Source organism: Leucoraja erinacea, chromosome 4, assembly GCF_028641065.1.
Source record: "Leucoraja erinacea ecotype New England chromosome 4, Leri_hhj_1, whole genome shotgun sequence".
Classification (NCBI taxonomy): domain Eukaryota; kingdom Metazoa; phylum Chordata; class Chondrichthyes; order Rajiformes; family Rajidae; genus Leucoraja; species Leucoraja erinaceus.
Genome location: NC_073380.1, coordinates 51,805,188 through 51,824,562, shown reverse-complemented (window position 1 = coordinate 51,824,562; position 19,375 = coordinate 51,805,188). Strand labels below are relative to the sequence as shown.

At 48.6% G+C, this 19,375-nt stretch overlaps 1 protein-coding gene across 3 annotated transcripts in view; it reads left to right on the top strand.

Annotated features, from left to right (window-relative positions):
* faim2a (Fas apoptotic inhibitory molecule 2a) overlaps window positions 1-19,375 on the top strand; it is a 43,072-nt gene that overhangs the window by 17,664 nt on the left and 6,033 nt on the right. For all 3 annotated transcript variants that reach the window (XM_055634240.1, XM_055634241.1, XM_055634239.1), the window contains exons 5-10: window positions 1,357-1,410; window positions 2,860-2,910; window positions 5,977-6,016; window positions 7,276-7,313; window positions 7,864-7,951; window positions 11,086-11,181. In XM_055634240.1, the coding sequence (XP_055490215.1) occupies window positions 1,357-1,410; window positions 2,860-2,910; window positions 5,977-6,016; window positions 7,276-7,313; window positions 7,864-7,951; window positions 11,086-11,181 (367 nt within the window). The remainder of the gene's footprint in view (window positions 1-1,356; window positions 1,411-2,859; window positions 2,911-5,976; window positions 6,017-7,275; window positions 7,314-7,863; window positions 7,952-11,085; window positions 11,182-19,375) is intronic.

The window sequence follows — 19,375 nt, the reverse complement described above, 5'->3', positions numbered from 1 at the left end:
AATAAATAATAAAACATATTAAAAATAAAATTGAAATTGAATTGAAAATTAAAAATTTAAAAAAAGCACAAACACAGAAAGTCCACAACACAACATAACATAAATGGCACCCAGGTGAGGACGGCACCATAGTCCAGCCAGCCTCCCCTCCGTGTTCATCCGTGGTCGGGGCCTTCCGAGCACCCGCAGTCGCCGCCCCGGGTGGCCCGATGTTCAGGCCCTCACGCCGGGCTGGTGGAACGCCGACGCCGAACCCCGACGGTGAGCATCCTCCTCCTCAGCGGCCCGGACCTCCTGATCAGCCGCCTCCCGCTGCCGGAGTCTGCAGCTCCTGAGTCCACAGGCCGAGCCGGGCAGAGTCACAGGACCCCGCGCTGTCCATCAGCGCCGCCCGCGTTGGGAGCTCCGCAAACCGCAGCTCCAGGATGTTGGTGCAGCAGGTCCAGCACTCCGGGCTCCAGACGGCGACCCCCGGTAAGGCATCGCCAGCCCCGCGATGTTTCAGCGCTGTCCCGCCGCTGCTGGAGCTCCGGTCGATCCCGGCAGGAAAGGCCGCGCCAATCCAGGTAGGTAGGCCGCTGTGGGGGGAGGGGGGGGGGGGCGAGGACGCGACTCGAATAATAGTCGCGTCCTCACCAGGAAGCGGCTGAAGGACGGTATCCCCCGCACCGTGCCCTCTTCCCCCACATAAAGACACCAAAAAAACCACAAAAAAACACACTTTTACATAACTAAATAAACAAAAAAACAAAAAGATACCGGGCTGTAGGTGGAGGCTGCTGGCACCAGCGCCACCGGAAGTACAATTTGCATATAGACAGGGTGGGAGAGCAGGCTTTTGGAGCGCTTGGCCTCATCAGTCAGGGAGTGGAATATAGAATGTAGAAACAAGGAACAGCTCGTGCTGGTTTAAACAGAAGGACACAAAATGTTGGAGTAACTCAGCATCTCTGGAGGACGATGTTTCGGGTCGGGACCTTTCTCTCTTTGGGATTATAGCACTAATTTTCTAGGGGTCTTTGGGAGAAAGGTCCCATCCCAAAATGTCACCTGTGCATATTTTCCAGAGATCTTGCCTGACCCACTGAGTTACTCCATCACTTTGTGTCTTTTTTGTAAACCAGCACTTGCGGTTCTTTGTTCTACATCTAACTGCAAAAATCTCTATATGTATATGAGACATAAGGTTTAATGAAAACCAATGTTATTACATAGAATCAAGGAAAGATATAATGGGGAACAAAGAAATGGCAATTAAACACATACCACTATTATTTGTATTTTGTGTATTTTGTATTTTCAGGCTTGTGTATCAGTAATTAACCGGGCTGTTTGAATATACTTTCTCCTTTGCAGTGAACCAGTCAGGCGATATGCTCGTAAGAACGCAATCTTGTACTACACCTCATTGTGAGTACAAAACCTCTTCTCACTGTTTGACACCACATTAACTACATTGCTCAATGACACAGCGAGGCTCCTGATTCTTTGTTTTTTTTACCTGAATGGATTTTCTGCACCACCCCAACTATTCAGTCTGTGAACAGTGTGTTGATCGGTTCTGTGATTAATGTATTGCCAAAATCTATGATCAGTGTATTACAGGTACTAAGCTGTACAATAATTATTAGTCACAGGAACCGGCTGATGTGTAAAGTGCTCTGGTTACAACAAGCATCTGTTTCTGACTCTCGACTCCAAGTCACTCGGTGTCTTCTCCCTTAGGACTGCTGTGTCACACATTTGATGGCAGCTGCTGCGTTTCCAGTCGAGTCATTTATTGTCACATGCACAAATGCATGTCAGCCCAGAACGAGTCCCTTTGTAAATGATCTAGGACAAGGTGCGAATGGATGTTCAAGCGGTTTGATTGGATCATTCCCCATCAGAGATTCAACCCCGGGATTGGGGCAGCGAGTGACCTCCTGGCTTTTTCCCTCCAGTACATCTTTCTCCTCCCTTATCCTGGGGTAAGCAAAGAGAAGTTGGACGGATGCCCTCTTTGCTGTTTTATTTGCAGCTTAGAGTCATTGTCGGCAAGCCCTGGACTTGTACTGGGCTTGTCCCCAAGGAATTGTTGTTGAATGAGTTGAACTCAACCAAGATCAGCCAACTCATTTAGCCAACAAGGGAAGTTGTTGCCATGGATATACTGTACCCAAGGGAGGGTCGTTGCCATGGGTTCTACAAATCAAAGGGAGTGTCACACCCATGGAGGGTCGCAGCCATAGACCCCACACCCAATGGAGGGTCGCTGCCATAGACACTAACCCAATGGAGGGTCGTTGCCATGGCCGCTCCACACCCAATGGAGGGTCATTGCCATGGGTACTCTACACCCAATTGAGAGTTGTTGCCATGGCCACTCCGCACCCAATAGAGTGTCGTTGCCATGGGCACTCTACACCCAATGGAGGGTCATTGCCATGGCCGCTCCACACCCAATGGAGGGTCGTTGCCTTGGCCACTCCGCACCCAATGGAGGGTTGTTGCCATAGGCACTCTACACCCAATGGAGGATCATTGTCATGGCCACTCCGCACCCAATGGAGGGCCATTGACAAGGGCACTCTACACTCCATGGGAACTCTTAATCCAATGAAGTGTCATTGCATGGGTACTTTGTACCCAATAGAGGATCGTTTGCCATGGGTAGTCCATAACCAATGTTACCACAGGAACTCCATGAGCGATAGAGTCATGGTCACTGGGTGTCCGTGTCCCAGAAACATTCATTACTGAGGGAAGCTCTTGGTACAAGGAGGAGTAACAGTTAAAAGGGCATTTTTCTGCTAATGCACCTTGAACTGTTCATGTTGTTTTCCGAAACCTGACCAACTTTTGTTTTATTTTCTCCAGTGTGGTCTTCATCATCACCTACCTCATCCTCGCCTGTTGTTCAGGAGTCAGGTCAGTCCCCAACAAAAGCCCCGAGCTGTACCAGTTACGTGCATTGCTCGCTCTCTGTCTCTTCCCATTCACCTGCCCTTAACATTCCCAGCTTTAACTCTGACCCAAGGGTCTCCAAACCACACAACCTCTTAGTCACTTCCCTGGCACACCTTAAGGTTTAGGTTTATTATTGTCACATATACCAAGGTACAGTGAAACGTTTGTTTTGTATGCTACCCAATCAGATCAGATAATACTACGCATAAATAAAATCAAGTCAAACGCAAGGACGATAGGTGGAGCAAGGGGAAGATACAAAGTGCAGAATATAGTTCTCAGCATTGTCGTGCATCAATTCCAAAACTAAAATCAAAGTCCAATGTTCGCAATGGGGCAGAAGTAAATTGGACAGTAGCCGAGCTTATGGAAGGACTATTCAGTAGTCTGATAACAGAGGTGAAAGAAGCTGTTCCTGATTCTGCCGGTGTGTGCTTTTAAACATCTGTACCCTCTGCTGGATGGGGGTGAGGAGAAGAAGGATTGACTGGGGTGGGACAAGTCTTTGATTATGTTGGTTGTTACCCCGAGGCAGAGTGAAGTGTAGTTAGAGTAAGGTGGGGAGTCTGGTCTGTGATGGACACCTTAACTCCGTCAAGTCTGGGTTAAACTGTCTGCAAATGAGGCAATGGTTAAACTGATATTGAACCTGTTCTGCTTAATCTCCAAACCATTCATCCTCCCTATGAACCTGCAATTTCTCATTTTCCAGCTTTTGACACTCACACACATCGACGCTACGGACATGAAAGCACACCAATGCCTTGACTTCCTCGGAAAAAACAACACCCCATCAATGTTAGCAAAATAAAAAAGTTATCATTGACTTCCAACAGCAGGTGGTGTGCACACCCCAATCTGTCCCTCTGATGCTGGAGTGGAGGTGGTGGATAGTTTCCTGTTCTTAGGTGTAAACATCACCAGCAATCAGTCCTGTACCAACCACTTTGATGTGGCCAAGCACACCGACACCTCTACTATCCCAAGACTAGGGAAGTTCAGCTTGTCTCCAATACTTCTTACCAACTTTTACAGATGCACCTTGAAAAACATCCGTATTGGGATGCATCCTAGCTTGGTTTGGCAACAGCTCTGCCCAAGACGACATGCAATTACAGAGAATTGTGGATGTAGCCCAGTTCATCGCACAGACCAGACTTCCCACCATTGACTCCATCTACATTTCACAATGCTCGGGAAAGCAGTCAACATAATCAAAGAACACTCACACCCCCGATTATTCCCTCTTTTCCCCTCTCCAGTCGGGCAGAAGATACAAAAGCTTGAAAGCAGGTATCACTAGATTCAGGATCTGCTTCTTCTCCGCTGGGATCAGACTTCTGAACAGTTTGTACCTGCACTCTCCCAATAGCTGTAACACGATAACACTGTAACATGATATTCAGCACTCTTTTTACCACCTGTATATGGCTTGATTTTACTCAAAGATTGTATGATTCCACTGGAAAGGCCACAAAGTTTATTTTACTGTATCTAGGTACACGTGACAAAAATAAATCAGCACACACACACACACATGTACACACACAATTCCACTTTATATCCTTCTAAAACAATGTTCCTCAATATTTAGATGATTGGCCCCTCCAATATTTCCTTACAAATTGCATTGCGCTTTTCAAATTGATGCAATTGAAGACAGATTTCTTTCCACAGAATAAATTGCAACAATGACAAGTTTCAGATTTGGGAATTGACTCTGGAAGTGTGACCACACACTGGCTAACACTCCACCCTGTGATCCTGGTGTGATTTGTGGGTTGGGAGTGGGCAGGCTGATGTTACGCCCCGCAGCCCGTGTGGTCCTGAGGACAGCCTTCGTTGGACTTCATAACACTGCATGGGGCTGGGACCCTGTCCGGGTAAAGAAACAAGTTATCATTGCTGCAAAAATCTGCATCAATCCACCCCTCTGGTCTACCCGACCCCAGCAAAATCAGCCTCCCACTCCCCATGTTATCAGCCCCAGACAGCTGACTGCACAGTTGGTGCGCAGTGCAATGCACCATGTCACCCTGTATCCATCATCTACTCCCCCTTCCCCACCCAACACCCCAGCACAAGCCCCGTGGGTCGAGAATGGCTCCCGATCCCAGGCTCCAGAGGGAATCTCGGATCTGAGGCTCCACCTTAGGCAATGGGAAGCTTGGCAGGAGCCCGAGCATCATCATGATGGCCTGTCGCAATAGACATTGCTCGGCCTGTCTATTGCAGGCTTCAAGGTATACTGCCCTTTATAGAACAGGACAGGAACAGGCCATTTGGCCCACAAAATCCATTGCTGAAAACAATGCCAAGTTATACAAATCTCCTCTAGTCTGCATGTGATCCATTCCGTACATATCATAATGTCACATAGTCACAGTATGGAAACATGCCCTTTAGCCCAACCTGCCCATGATGAACAAGATGCTCCATCTACGCTCAACCCGCTTGACCTATATTCTACTATACATTAGCTCTCCCTATATCTGTCCAAATATCTTTTAGATGTTGTTATTGTACCCGCCATAATTACCTGGCAGCTTGTTCCATATACCTGTGAATCGTAAGCGAAAAACGAGGCTCACATACCCACCACCTTCTGCAAGAAAGAAATGTTCGCCATGTGTTTATCTAAAAGCCTCTTGAACGTCACTATCGTATCTGCCACCACCACTAACCCTGACAGTCCTTTTAGGCACCTACCACCCTCTATGTAAACAAAACACCCCGCACATCTCCTTTAAACTTTGCCCTTTTCACCTTAAACCTAAGTCCTCTAGTATTTGACTTTTCCACCCTGTGAACAAAAGGTCTCTCATGGTATAATAACTTTAACCTTTGCCCCTCCTCACCTGGGCTTCCCACTTCACTCAGTACCACTCAAAGGAGGGGCTTAAAAATCTTCACACCAATGAGTACATTTGCAAATCTCCTGAACTGCTATCCAATAAATTGGGGTGAGTTTTGAGCAAACACATCTTTTTTAATTTTGTTTCAATCTACTCTATTCTCTCTCTGCAGGAGGCGGTATCCTTGGAACGCAATTCTTCTGGCAGTGTTTGTATGTATTTCACATGGTGATGTTGAACCTGAAGTGTCAATGTCCTTGAGCATATTTTACTTATTGAAATTGTACTCTAGAAATCTTATACTGTTGGATAATCCTTTACAATAAACTAGTCCTATGTCCCCTCTCTGAGAAGGATGTGAAATATCAGGGAGTAGAGGAATTCTTGCCAGAGTACAAGAGACCATTTTAATCACCAACATTATGTTCATAAGCTCTAGGAGCAGAAATAGGCCCATCAAGTCTACTCTGCCATTCAATCATGGCTGATCTATCTTTCCCTCACAACCCCATTATCCTGCCTCTCCCCATAATACCCAACACCCTTTCTAATCAAGAATCTGTAAATCTCCACCTTAAATATATCTATCTGTCTGTGGCAATGAATTCCACGGATTCACCACTCTGTGAGTAAAGACATTTCTGCTGGTCTCCTCATCACGAATCAAGAATATCTACTCTACCTCACATTCTGATTTAAACAACACGCTGTCTACAAATTAGCTAAAACGGTGCCCACACTTCAAAGTACTTTGGTTGCTGTCTGTGTGGAGTTTGAACGTTCTTTCTGTGACCGCATGGGTTTCCTCCAGGTCCTCTATTTTCCTCTCACATCCCAAAGACCTGTGGGTTTGCAGGTTACATGGCCCTCTATAAATTACCTAGTATGTAGGACATAGAACTGGTGTGAAGGGGTGATCAATGGTCAGCATGTACTTGATGGTAGAGTTGCTACCTCATAGCGTTTGAGACCCAGGTTCAATCCTGACTACAGGTGCCGTCTTTGTACATTCTCCCTGTGACTGCTTGGCAGCTCCAGTTTTCTCCCACACTTCCAAAAACATACAGGTTTGTAGGTTGATTGGCTTCAGTACAAAAAAATTAAATTGTCCCTAATATTAGGATAGTGTATGGGGTGATCGCAAAAGGACTGTTTCCATGCTGTATGCCTAAAGTCTAAAGTACAGTCTCTTGAATACGACAAACACCAACTAAACTACAAACTATGAACTGACTGCAAGCTTTTTTTTGGCGCTAAAATTGATTTTTTTTAACTTATCGGAGTTTCTTTTGTTCATTCTGTTATCCATGAGTACGTGCTTACAGACCTGTTATGCTGATGCAAGTAAGAATTTCCTTGTTCCATTTTCAGAACATATGACAATCAAATGCTCTTGACTCCCTTGAAACTGGGAACTGATTGAACTGTAGTGACTGTGAGAGTCTGATACAATCTCTCCTTCTCTCCCCAGACTCTGGCTTTGTCATACTTGGCAGGGATGCTCACTATGTAAGAGATGGTCACAAACCAACCTTCTGTATATTTGTTCTTGGGTTAAGGGCATTGGTAGCAACATTTGGAGTGCTGTGTTCAGCTTTGGTCTCCATTCTATATGAAAGATGCTACATCTTGGAAAAAGTGCAGAGAAGATTTATGATGATGTTGCTAGGACCGGAGGGCCTGAGCTATAGGGAGGTTGGGAAGGCTAGGATTCACGGTGCAACAGGATGAGGGGTAATCTTATAGAGGTGTATAAAATCGTGAGAGGAATAGAGAGGGTGAATGCACAGTCTTTTTACTCCCAGGGTTAGGGAATCAAGAACCAGAGGATAGAGGTTTAAGATGGGAGGGGGGGGGGGGGGTAACATGAAGGCCAACATTTTCACACCTGTGGTGTTAGGTATATGGAATGAGCTGCCAGAGAAGGTAGTCTATTACCCAGGTTAGATGAATCAAGAACTGACAGGCATAGGTTTAAGGTGAGAGGGGAAAGATTTAATAGGAAATTATGAATCATGGTTAGTCATTTTAATTTCACCCACGTTACTCCTTCTTCCAGCGTCCACAACACAAAGACGGTGCTACTGTGCATTGGGATAACGGCCTTGGTGTGTCTAGCAGTCACCATCTTCTCCTTCCAAACAAAGGTTGGTGGCACTTCTCGGTCCCTTACCAATTATGCGCAGTGTTGATGGAGCCCAGATGTGGCAACGTTTACGAAATAAACTACTATGTAACTATATTTCAATCCACATCGAGGATGACTTCCACCCCACGCGGTGCCCAACAGTCCCGGAAATCCCCCATGGAGCCCGGGGGCAGCACGTAGTCTCTTTCCAAAACCACCGGGCTCGGATGTAACCGCGGAAAAGTGGCAGGCAGCCGGCTCGGGGAGAGCCCTCTCCCACCTGGTGCCGTGACTCGCCGAATGCTAGACCCAACCAGGATATCTTCGGCCCTACCATCTGCCCTGTGCACAGGGTGTCCAAAGATGAGAATGATGTGTGAGAAGTTCAGCCAGAAGGCAAGGAGCAGCCCCTTTAGATATTGGAACAGTGGCTGCAACCTCACACACTCCATATACACGTTGAACACAGACTCTTCCAGCCCGCAAAAGTGGCAGCAGCTGGCGAGTCTGTGAACCGCGGGAGAAAGGGGTTGCAGGGAACTCCTCAGTACAATACCCTCCACCCCAGGTCCCCAATGTAGAGGGGGAGAATCCCTGCGTAGAGGGACCCCCACTAGGGCCCTCTTGCGACCGACAGGCAACACCGACTGCCATTTAGTGTCCGGACGGTGGACCAGGGCGAGGAAGTGCAGGGTGTGGAGGAGGGGCCCTACAGGAGATGCTTCCCTGCATCTCGGAGGGAGATGAAGGGTGTTGAGGAAAGATGGCTCATGTGCGGGACCGGCTCCCGAGAAGGATTACGATGCCTGTGTCCGACAAGTACTTCCGGTCTGAGCGGGGGTTTTCTCAGCTGCAAGTACTCCACGTGTTCGAGCCTCCCCGACACTCGGTGGGGTGGGACAAGGGCTGGCCACTCTCACGACTGGGCTATCGCCCTCCGTCAGCGGAGGGGGGCCCCGGTCAACGGCAACGAGGTTCCAGACTCTTAGCAGGTCCCGATAGAAGCCGGGCATCCTCTGCGGGAATGCCACACTGTGGGAGGGGCGGTACTGAGGGAAGGCCACACTGTGGGAGGGGCAGTACTGAGGGAACGCCACACTTTTTCTTTTTTTTAAATCAAAAAATTTATTAAATTATTAAAAATAATATTTACACTACAATAAAACAAGCCAGAACCCACCACCATAATACAATCCAAACATGTATCCATAATAAACTACTATACAACTATGTTACAATCCTTATTGAGGATACATTTAACACCCTGCGGAGCCCAGCGGTCCCAGAACTCCCTCAGGGTGCCCACAGACAGGGCGTATTCCCTTTCTAACCCCACCCAGGCACGGACATAACCCCGTAAAAGGGGCAGGCAGCTGGCTCGGGTAGAGCCCTCCACCGTCTGGCGCCGTGACTCGCAGATGGCCAGCTTGGCCAGGCCCAGGAGCAACCCAACCAGGACATCTTCAGTCCTACCATCTCCCCTACGCACAGGGTGTCCAAAGATGAGGATGGTGGGTGAAAAATGCAGCCAGAAGGCAAGGAGCAGCCCCTTTAGATATTCAAACAGTGGCTGCAGCCTCACGCACTCCATGTACACGTGGTACACAGACTCTTCCAGCCGGCAAAAATGGCAGGCGGCTGGCGAGTCTGTGAACCGCGAGAGAAACAGGTTGCAGTGAACACCTCGGTGCAATACCCTCCACCCCAGGTCCCCAATGTAGAGGGGGAGAATCCCTGCGTATAGGGACCCCCACCGGGGGCCCCCCTCGCGACCAGAAGGCAACACCGACCGCCACTTGGTGTCCGGACGGTGGACCAGGGCGAGGAAGTGCAGGGTGTGGAGGAGGAGCCTGTACAGGACACGCCTCCCTGCGTCTCAGAGGGAGACGAAGGGTGTCGAGGAAAGGCGGCTTAAATTGTGTGGGACTGGCTCCCGGGATGGATTACGGCGCCTGGGTCCGATGAGTACTTCTGGCTGAGCGGGGGCTTGCTCAACCACAAGTACTCCACACGTTTGAGCCCCCCGGTCACCCGATGGGGCGGGACAAGGACCGGCTGCTCTCACGCCCGGGCCATCACCCTCCGCCGGCGGAGGTGGGGCCCGGTCAACGGCAACCAGGTTCCAGACTCTTAGCAGGTCCCGATAGAAGCCGGGCATCCTCTGCGGGAATACCACACTGTGGGAGGGGCGGTACTGAGGGAACGCCACACTGTGGGAGGGGCAGTACTGAAGGCAGTACTGACGAAGCACCGCATTATTGCCATCTTGCCAAGCTCCTGGAATGTTACCTAGGCTAGCGTGCTGAAGATACAGGGAGAGGTTGGATAAGTTGGGACTTTTTTCTTTAGAGCATAGGGGGCTGAGCTGTACAAGATCATGAGGGGCGTGGATAAAGTGAGCACTCAAAGTCATTTTCCCGGGGTGGAAGATTCTAGAACTAGACGACACAGGATTAAGGTGAAAAGAGAGAGATTTCAGAGGGACCTCGTGGGCAACCTTTTCACTCAGAAGTTAGTCTGTATCTGGAATGAATGTTATATGTGGATACAATTATGACTTTTAAAATCACATTTGGACAGATATGTGGATAGGAAGGGTTTATAGAGATACTAGACCAAGTGGGACCCGTTGGGGGGGGGGGGGGGGGGGGGGGGGGGGATGGGGGATGGTTGGGCGGCCTGCGGCATCACACACATACTAACTACCTCCCACACACACTAACCATCCCCCTTGATATTATATTAATATTATTCATTCGCTTCTTTTCCCCCATCAGCCGCCCTATCCACTCACGCATATCCCCCAACTGTGCAGGCATGGCTAGAGAGGGTGTGCGGTACAGAGGGAGAGGGTAGAGAGGGAGAGGGTAGAGAGGGGACTAGTCCAGTGTGCTAATGTGTCAGCATAGACACGGTGGAGTAATTAAGAGTCAGACTCATACCAGTGTGATAGGGTCAGATGGGACAGAGGGTAGTGAGGGGGCGAGGAAAGGTGTGGGACTTATGCACTGGGAGGAGGGCGATGGTGTGTCTGTTAACCCCGTGCTGTGGTAGGGGTGTGGATTGCTGCAGTCAGTGTGGCGTTGGTGTGCGTGTGCGTGTGCGCGTGTCCTGGGCTTCGCCCATGCCTCTGATCACTGCTGTTTCCTGCAGATTGACTTCACCTCGTGCAGGGGGCTGATGTTCGGGCTGGTAATGGCCTTACTACTCACCGGCCTGGTCATGGTCTTCACCGTCCCCTTTGGATACGTAAGTGAACGCGGCTCCATCCATGACCCCAACCCCTCGGGACAGGAAGCGGCACAGCGGCACGACAGCACAGCGGGTAGAGCCACTGCCTCATAACACCAGAGACCCCTGTTCGATCCTGACCTCGGGTGCTGTCGGAGTGGAGTTTGCACATTCTCCCTGTGATGACTTGGGTTTCCTCCCACATTCAAAAGGCGTGGGAGTTTGTAGGTTAATTGGCCATCTGTAAATTGCCCCTGCCATGTAGGGAGTGGGCTGTATCCAATTTGCAATTTTACTGAAGCCAATTAACCTACAAACCTGTAAGTCTTTGAACTGTGGGAGAAAGCCAGGGAGGGAGTGAGAATTGGTCACAGGGAAAAATTACAAACTGTGTACAGACGGCACCCGAGGTCAGGATCAAACCTGGGTCTCAACTGCTGCGTCACCATGCCACCCTGGTGTGGAGGGAGTGGATGCGAAAGTAGGATAACAGAACTAGAGTGGAGACACAAGAAACTGCAGATGCTGGAATCTTGAGCAAGCAACACACAAAGTGCTGGAATAACTCAGAGCAGAAACAGGTGATGTTTTGGGCCGGGAGACTTCTTCAGATTCATGGACTGTGTGGAGAATAGGTGGGGTCTGGACAAAGCCGAGCAAGTGATTGGTGGATACAGGAGAAGGAGGTTTGATTGGCAGATGGGTGGATAAAGGCCAGAGATGAAAATGAGATAAAAGGATGTCAATGAAATGTAACCAGAGGGAATAAAGACATGAGTACTGTGGAATGAAGCCAGAAGGTGGCAGCAATGCAACATTGCTGATGCCGGCTGCCGTAAAACTCCGAAGAAGAAGAAGAAGAAGAAACCAGAGGGAGGGATATAGGTGGAAAGGTGTGGTTGGGCGAGGGGGTATAGCTGATGGGGAGGAAAGAGAGTGGAATAGTGGGAGAAAAGGGTGCACACATGATGTTGTGAGGGTGGCGCAGAAAGGTCAGAGGGGAAAAAAGGGGAAAAGAATGTTGTTATCAGCATTCAACATTCATACCTTTGGGTTGCAAGCTATCTGTAATGAGCGGAGTCAAACACATATCAAGATACAACACATTTTTTTTAGATCTACTTACAGCATCGATCGGCAGGACATTACAGTTCCTAGCAGCTACTCATACTGAATGGTTCAGGCTAGCTCTTGTTAATATAAAACGCATATTTTGCAGAGCCACTACTAACAAGCGCTACAATTGGCTAGTAGGAAATAACCAATCTGCATCTTTCCTTGTCGAAACAAAAGAAAGCAACGGTACATAGGAACATGGCTAAGCGATATAGGTGGCGGAACGTTAATAACACATATGGGGAAGTTTGGATAGTTACACAAAATCACCGTATCTAATGGGTGGCCAGCTAACCCGTTCGGCGCGTGTGTGGTACGAATCTGCCTCACCCACTTTCACCGGAGAAGATACCAGGGAGGGAATGGGGGAAGTGACCAGGAACCCGACGGGGCGGGGACGTGGTGAGATAGGCGAGCTAGGCGCTGAACGCCGCGGGGAGGCCGCGGTGGAAACCATCGCTGATAGTGGAGCAGCAGGACCTGCAGTGGGAGGTGTAGCGGCAGATTTTTCAGATCTTTCAGGAAATTAACTCCCTAGCCACTAATTGGGTGAGAGGGGATAAGGGGAATATCTTCGGTACGCATGCAAGCTGCCTCAGAGACTTTCAGAGCTTCTACTTTCATAAAGCTTCAGCACACAGTCTTTTAATGAATATTTTCTTTATTGTAGATATAAAACAGTAAGATACATCCAAGGTTTTCCGACTTGTTCCAGCAATCTTCTTCGAACTCCAGCGCATTGCTTCAGATACTAGAAAACTCCTCGTGTCTTCTTCTTCACATGAGGCTTGACATGCTTGACCTGGTCGAAGGATAAACCTTCTCCCTCTCCTGTCCAAAACGAATTCCCAACTAAACTAACACGCAAGCAGTTAAGCTGCATAAACACGCCCCAAGACACGTCATAAAATCCCACCCACATTATAACGGGCTGGCTAAAATTTAAAGGAACATGCCATCCACAATGACATGCAAAATAGGCCAAATGGCCACTACAGGAGGGTATACAAAACGCGTGACTTCTGGATATGGAGCCACAAGACGCGGATCCTTCACTGGAAGGAAATTTTGACGGATTTGTCTGTAAATGGCTCCATTCGCTTCAACCACATAAGAGCGCAGTTCTTTGGCAGGGCCGAAGATGTGACCCAGACGGCCATAGCCCTGTTGGGCTGGAGACGAAACACTTGTCCACTGGCGAGAGGTTTAAGTGGGTTACTGGGTTTGTCAAAAAAAAAATTCTGTGTATCACGCTTGAATTGTAGTTGTTTCTGGACCGCAGGCGGGGAATGAACATGGCTGCAAAATCTACTGGGACAAAGGGCAGGGGAGCACAGGTTTGGCGAGACATCAGTCATTGGGCTGGGGAACCCCATTTGGGATCCCTTGCAATGTTCCTTAAGTTGAGCAGGTCCAGGTATACATCCAATTTTGCAAGGTAAGACCGCTCCATTAGTTGTTTTGCGCTTTGGACTGCGGGAACTCGGGGCTGCTGGTAATATGTCGGAAGTCCTATAGTTTTGCAAGGTTTTTGAAAGTGGCTTGTAAACTGTCTATCGTTGTCGGACAGAAGACGTGCAGGGGAGCTGTGCACGGAGAAGTGATACTGCAACTTCTCGATAACCGCTTCAGAAGTACTAGTTTGGAGTAAGTCGATGTCGAACCAACCCGAGTAAGAGTCAACAAGAACCAGATAGTGTTTCCCATGCCATTCGAATATGTCAGTGGCTAACGTGGACCACGGGAGAGGGACCGGGTGTGGCAGTAAAGGCTGCTTCTGCTGATGTGGTGTAAAACTTCGGGTTTTCGCGTATGCATTTGGTCATTCCAGGCCAGTAAAACATGCTTTGTGCCCTTTATAGGGTTGCCTCCATGCCGGGGTGGCCCCTGTGGACGCCGTCGAAGTACTTGACCCGGAGGACAGCTGGGACAACTGCCTTGTGGCCCTTAACTATAATCCCGTCCTGTAACACCAATTCGTCACGAACCAGGAAGTATGGGCGGATTGCGAGCAGGGTGCTGTGTTGTTTATCCGGCCAGCCACGCCAGATGACTGCAGACAGCAATTGTAAAGTCTCGTCAGCAGCTGGGTGTTCTGCCAGGCTGCTCAAACAATCAGTAGGAACATACGATACCTTCTTTACTGAGAACTGGTTCTGTTCAGAGAGTTGTTGTTCGTTGGTTTTGCGTGGGGCTCTTGATAGCGTGTCAGCTACGTGCATGTCCTTGCCTTTCTTATAGACAATGTTGAAATCAAACCGCTGCAGTTGCATCATCATTCATTGTAGTCGTGCTGGTGCAGCGTGAATGGGTTTGTTCAAAATAGTGATCAACGGCTGGTGGTCAGTTTCTATAGTCACAGGCTTGACAAAAATAAAGTCCTTGAATTTCGTGCAGGCGAAAACCACTGCGAGCAATTCTTTTTCGATCTGGGCGTAACGTTGTTCAGTGTCAGTGTGTGTGTGAGAGGTGTAAGAAACAGACTTGTAGTCGCCATTGGTAGTGGTCTGCAGGCAAGCAGCGCCAAGTCCGTACTGGGACGTATCACAGGTGAGCGTTACTGGTAACTCCAAAGCAAAGTAGGTGAGAGTAGGTGCGCTAGCCAGCTGCAATTTGAGAGTGTCAAAATCTCTTTGGTGCTGTGGATACCAGGACCATGCAGCGTCCTTGTGCGTCAGTTCTCTCAGGCGGGCAGATATGTCGCTGAGGTTGGGAATAAATTTCCCCAGGAAGTTGACCATTCCAAGGAACCTTTGTAGGCTCACGTCGTCAGTAGGAACCGGCATTCGTTGATTGCTGCAGTCTTTGATGGGTCTGGTCTGAGACCATCACTTGTGAAAACATGTCCGACGTAAGTAACTTCCGGGACTCGAAACTTGCACTTCAGGAGATTGAGTTTGAGCTGAATATCTTTGGTACGGTCTAATACTTTCTTCAGATTAGAATCATGTTCAGCTAGGTCACGTCCGTAGACGAGAATGTCATCAACAATGATGGCGCATGGATACTCAGCAAACAGTTGTTCCATCGTGCGCTGGAAAACTTCGCTGGCGCAGTTGGTGCCAAAGGGCATTCTCAGAAATTTGTATCAGCCAAAGGGGGTGCCGAATGTAGTAAGATTGGACGAATCTGGGTCCAGTGGAATCTGCCAAAACGAGCTTTTGGCATCCGGAACAGAAAATACTGATGCATTGCCTACTTGAGCAGCAACTTGCTCTACTGTTCGCATAGGCTGGTGCGGGCGTTTGATAGCAGTGTTGAGATCTCTAGGGTTTATGCAGATACGGATCTCCTCCTTGTTTTTCTTTGTTGCGACCACCATGGTGGAAATCCAGTCAGATGGGTCTGTAACTTCAGCAATAACACCCATGGAGACCATCTGATTCAATTTTAATTGTCATTGTCAGTGTACAGTACAGAGACAACGAAATGCATTTAGCATCTCCCTTGAAGAGCGACATAGCAAACGATTTGAATAAAAAATAATAAGTGTCCAGGGGGGGGGGGGGGGGGGGGGGGGGGGGGGGGGGGGGGGGGGGGTGGTGATTTGGCAGGCACCGAGGTACGTTGTTGAGAAGAGTGACAGCCGCCGGAAAGAAGCTGTTCCTCGACCTGCTGGTTCGGCAACAGAGAGACCTGTAGCGCCTCCCGGATGGTAGGAGGGTAAACAGTCCATGGTTGGGGTGAGAGCAGTCCTTGGCGATGCTGAGCGCCCTCCGCAGACAGCGCTTGCTTTGGACAGACTCAATGGAGGGGAGCGTGGAACCGGTGATGCGTTGGGCAATTTTCACCACCCTCTGCAATGCCTTCCGGTCGGAGACAGAGCAGTTGCCATACCATACTGTGATGCAGTTGGTAAGGATGCTCTCGATGGTGCAGCGGTAGAAGTTCACCAGGATCTGAGGAGACAGATGGACCTTCTTCAGTCTCCTCAGGAAGAGACGCTGATGAGCCTTCTTGATCAGATTAGAGGTATTGTGGGTCCAAGAGAGGTCATCGGAGATGTTGACTCCCAGGAACCTGAAGCTAGAAACACTCGTCTGCTTGAGTTCATTGTGAACTCTGTCACGCATGGCTTGCGGAAAACGATGTGGTGCTCGGACCACACGAGCGACATTGGGATCGACAACAATGTGGTATTTGAGGGGCAACTTGCCAAGCTCGTCGTTAAACATTCTTTGTATTAAGAGAGTACTTTTTGAGTGGGCCCGTCAGCGAGAAAGAGTTGATGGACAGCGTGGCCAAAGTATACCAGGCCTAGATCGTGGCATGCATTGATAGCGAGCAAAGTCTCTGAATCCCCCATGACAATATAAAAGTTTAAGGTATGTGGATGCTCGTTTATGGTGCACTTCAAATTAGTTTGCCCAAGTGGGTGTAGAACATCTACCCTGTAAGCCCAAAGCGTGGCCTAGGCCTTTTCAATACGTTCAGCATTACAAATTTTTTTAAAACTCCGATACGAGATGACGTTGCATTTTGCCCCCGTATCAACCTTAGCGATCAAAAGCCTGTTATTCACAATAATAGTTACCTCAGTGTCGAGTTGCTCGTTAGACGATGGGAGGACAGCGGATCGCAGAGCTGGCATCTGTTCTTTCTGAAAGCGGAGCGGTGGATGGCAAGCCAGGCTCTTAAGCATTCGTTATCAGCAAGTTCATGTTGCAACAGGTGCAGGCTTGTCTTTGAAGCTAGCTGAGTCTCACAGGAACGGCAGTATCAAGCAAAGTGGTTTAATTTCTTCCAGAAATTACAGGTTTTACCATAAGCAACACAGAACTGCCGACCCACAGCATGAAAATAGTTGCAATTTTGACCGAACAGCAGACCCTCTCCACTGCCAGGCAGGGGAGGGCTGGGAACGGGTGTTACGAGATGAGGTGTCTGTAAGATTGACACTATACTGCGAATGGTGACCGGAGGGCACAGACTCAGTGGGAAGAGGTTATCTCAGCAATCCGACAGGCATGCTCTGCTTGATTACGGGTTAGATCAATATTACGAAGTTCACTCCTTAACTTGATCAAACATCGCTCCAACAAGCTTGTCACGGATGAGTTAATCATACAGATCACGAAACTGGCAGCGTGCAGCCATGTAATTTCAAATCACGAAAAAAACGTTCAATCGGTTCATCAATCTGTTGCATACGAGCATAAAACTTGGTACATTCAATAATGTAGTTCGAGGGCAGGTCGCACAACAGTCTGAACTTTGCAAGCAGAACGTCAGGGTCATCATTCGTCCCTGCAGGCACTAGGACCTGTCCATTAGCATCCAAAACGACAGGCTCAAATGTGAAATTGTCGGCACGATTCATTGCGATGAACGATGCGAACATAGTGAGTGTAGTCACGCTCAAAAAGATGCCAGCATTCAGAAACGTCAGTCAAAGATCAGAAGGCGACGAGATGAATTTGCCATGATAGAGATAGAGATAACTGGCACATAAACTAATTAAAAAAACAAAACCGGATAAACGTGAACGGAGTAGGTAAGACTCACTCTCTGACACCATGTAATGAGTGGAGTCAAACACATATCAAGATACAACACATGTTTATTAGGCCTACTTCCAGCATCGATCTGCAGGATATTACAGTTCCTAGCAGCTTCTCATACTAAATGGTTCAGGCTAGCTCTTGTTAATATAAAACGCATATTAGGTGGAGCCACTACTAACAAGCACCACAATTGGCTAGTTGGAAATAACCAATCTACACTACCCAAGCATATCTAGTAGGATCTTCAGCATGGACCCGGTGGGCCGAAGGGCCTGCATCCATGCTGCACCTTACCATCAACCAATTGCAAGTGCAAAGAAGACAGTGAAAGGGGCATTTGCATCTTTGTTACACCGCGAATGGATCGGATTATCACATGGACACATAGAACATAGAACCATACAGGAAAAGGCCCTTCAGCCCACAATGTGCTGAACGTAATGCAAAGATCATCACTTATCTACCTGTACATGATCCATATCCCTCCATTCCCTGCATATCCATGTGCCTATCCAAAATCCTCTTAAATGCCCTATCGTATCTGCCTCCACCACCTCTGGCAGTGCGTTTCAGGCACCCACCACCCCGTGTAAATAAAAAACATCTTTAAACTTTCCACCTCTCACCTTAAAGCTATGCCCTCGAGTCTTTGACATTTCCACCCTTGGGTAAAGATTTTGACTGTCTGCTCTATCCATGCCTTTCATAATTTAATATACTTCTATTGGATCTTTCCACAACCTCTGGTGTTCCAGGGAAAACAATCCAAGTCTGCCCAACCTCTTCCAGCATCTAATACCACCTAATCCAGTCAGCATTCTAGTAAACAAAAGCACATGAAGTGCTACAGTAACTCAGTGGGTCAGGTAGAATCTCTGGAGAACATGGATAGGTGTCAAAGAAGGGCCCCGACCTGAAATGTCACCTATCCATGTTCTCCAGAGATGCTGCCTAACCCACTAGGTTACTCCTGCACTTTGTGTAATTTTGTGTTTACAGAAAGACTAGAGGGAGAACAGAGAAATGGAGGGGTTGGAGAGAGAAAGCAAGGGCTATCTGAAGTTAGAGAAGTCAATGTTCATACCGCTGGGGTGTAAACTACCCAAGCGAAATATGAGGTGCTGTTCCCTCAATTTGCGCCTGGTCTCACTCTGACGATGGAGGAGGCCCAGGACAGAAAGGTCAGATTGGGAATGGGAGGGGGAGTTGAAGTGCTGGGCCACCGGGAGATCAGCTTGGTTAAGACAGACTGAGCAGAGGTGTTCACGTGTTCGCCGATGTAGAGAAGCTGACAGATGGTATAGTGGGTACAGTAGATGAGGTTGGAGGAGGTGCAAGTGAACCTCTGCCTCACCTGGAAAGATTGTTTGGGTCCTAGGATGCAGTCGAGGGAAAGGGACAGGTGCTGCATCTCCTGCGGTAGCAGGGGAAAGTACCCAGGGAGGGGGTGTTTTTTGTGGGAAGGAACGAGTTGACCAGGGAGTTACGGAGGGAACCTTCTCTGCGGAAAGCAGAAAGGGGTGGAGATGGGAAGATGTGGCCAGTAGTAGGATCCCGTTGGAGGTGGCGAAAATGTTGGAGGATTATATGCT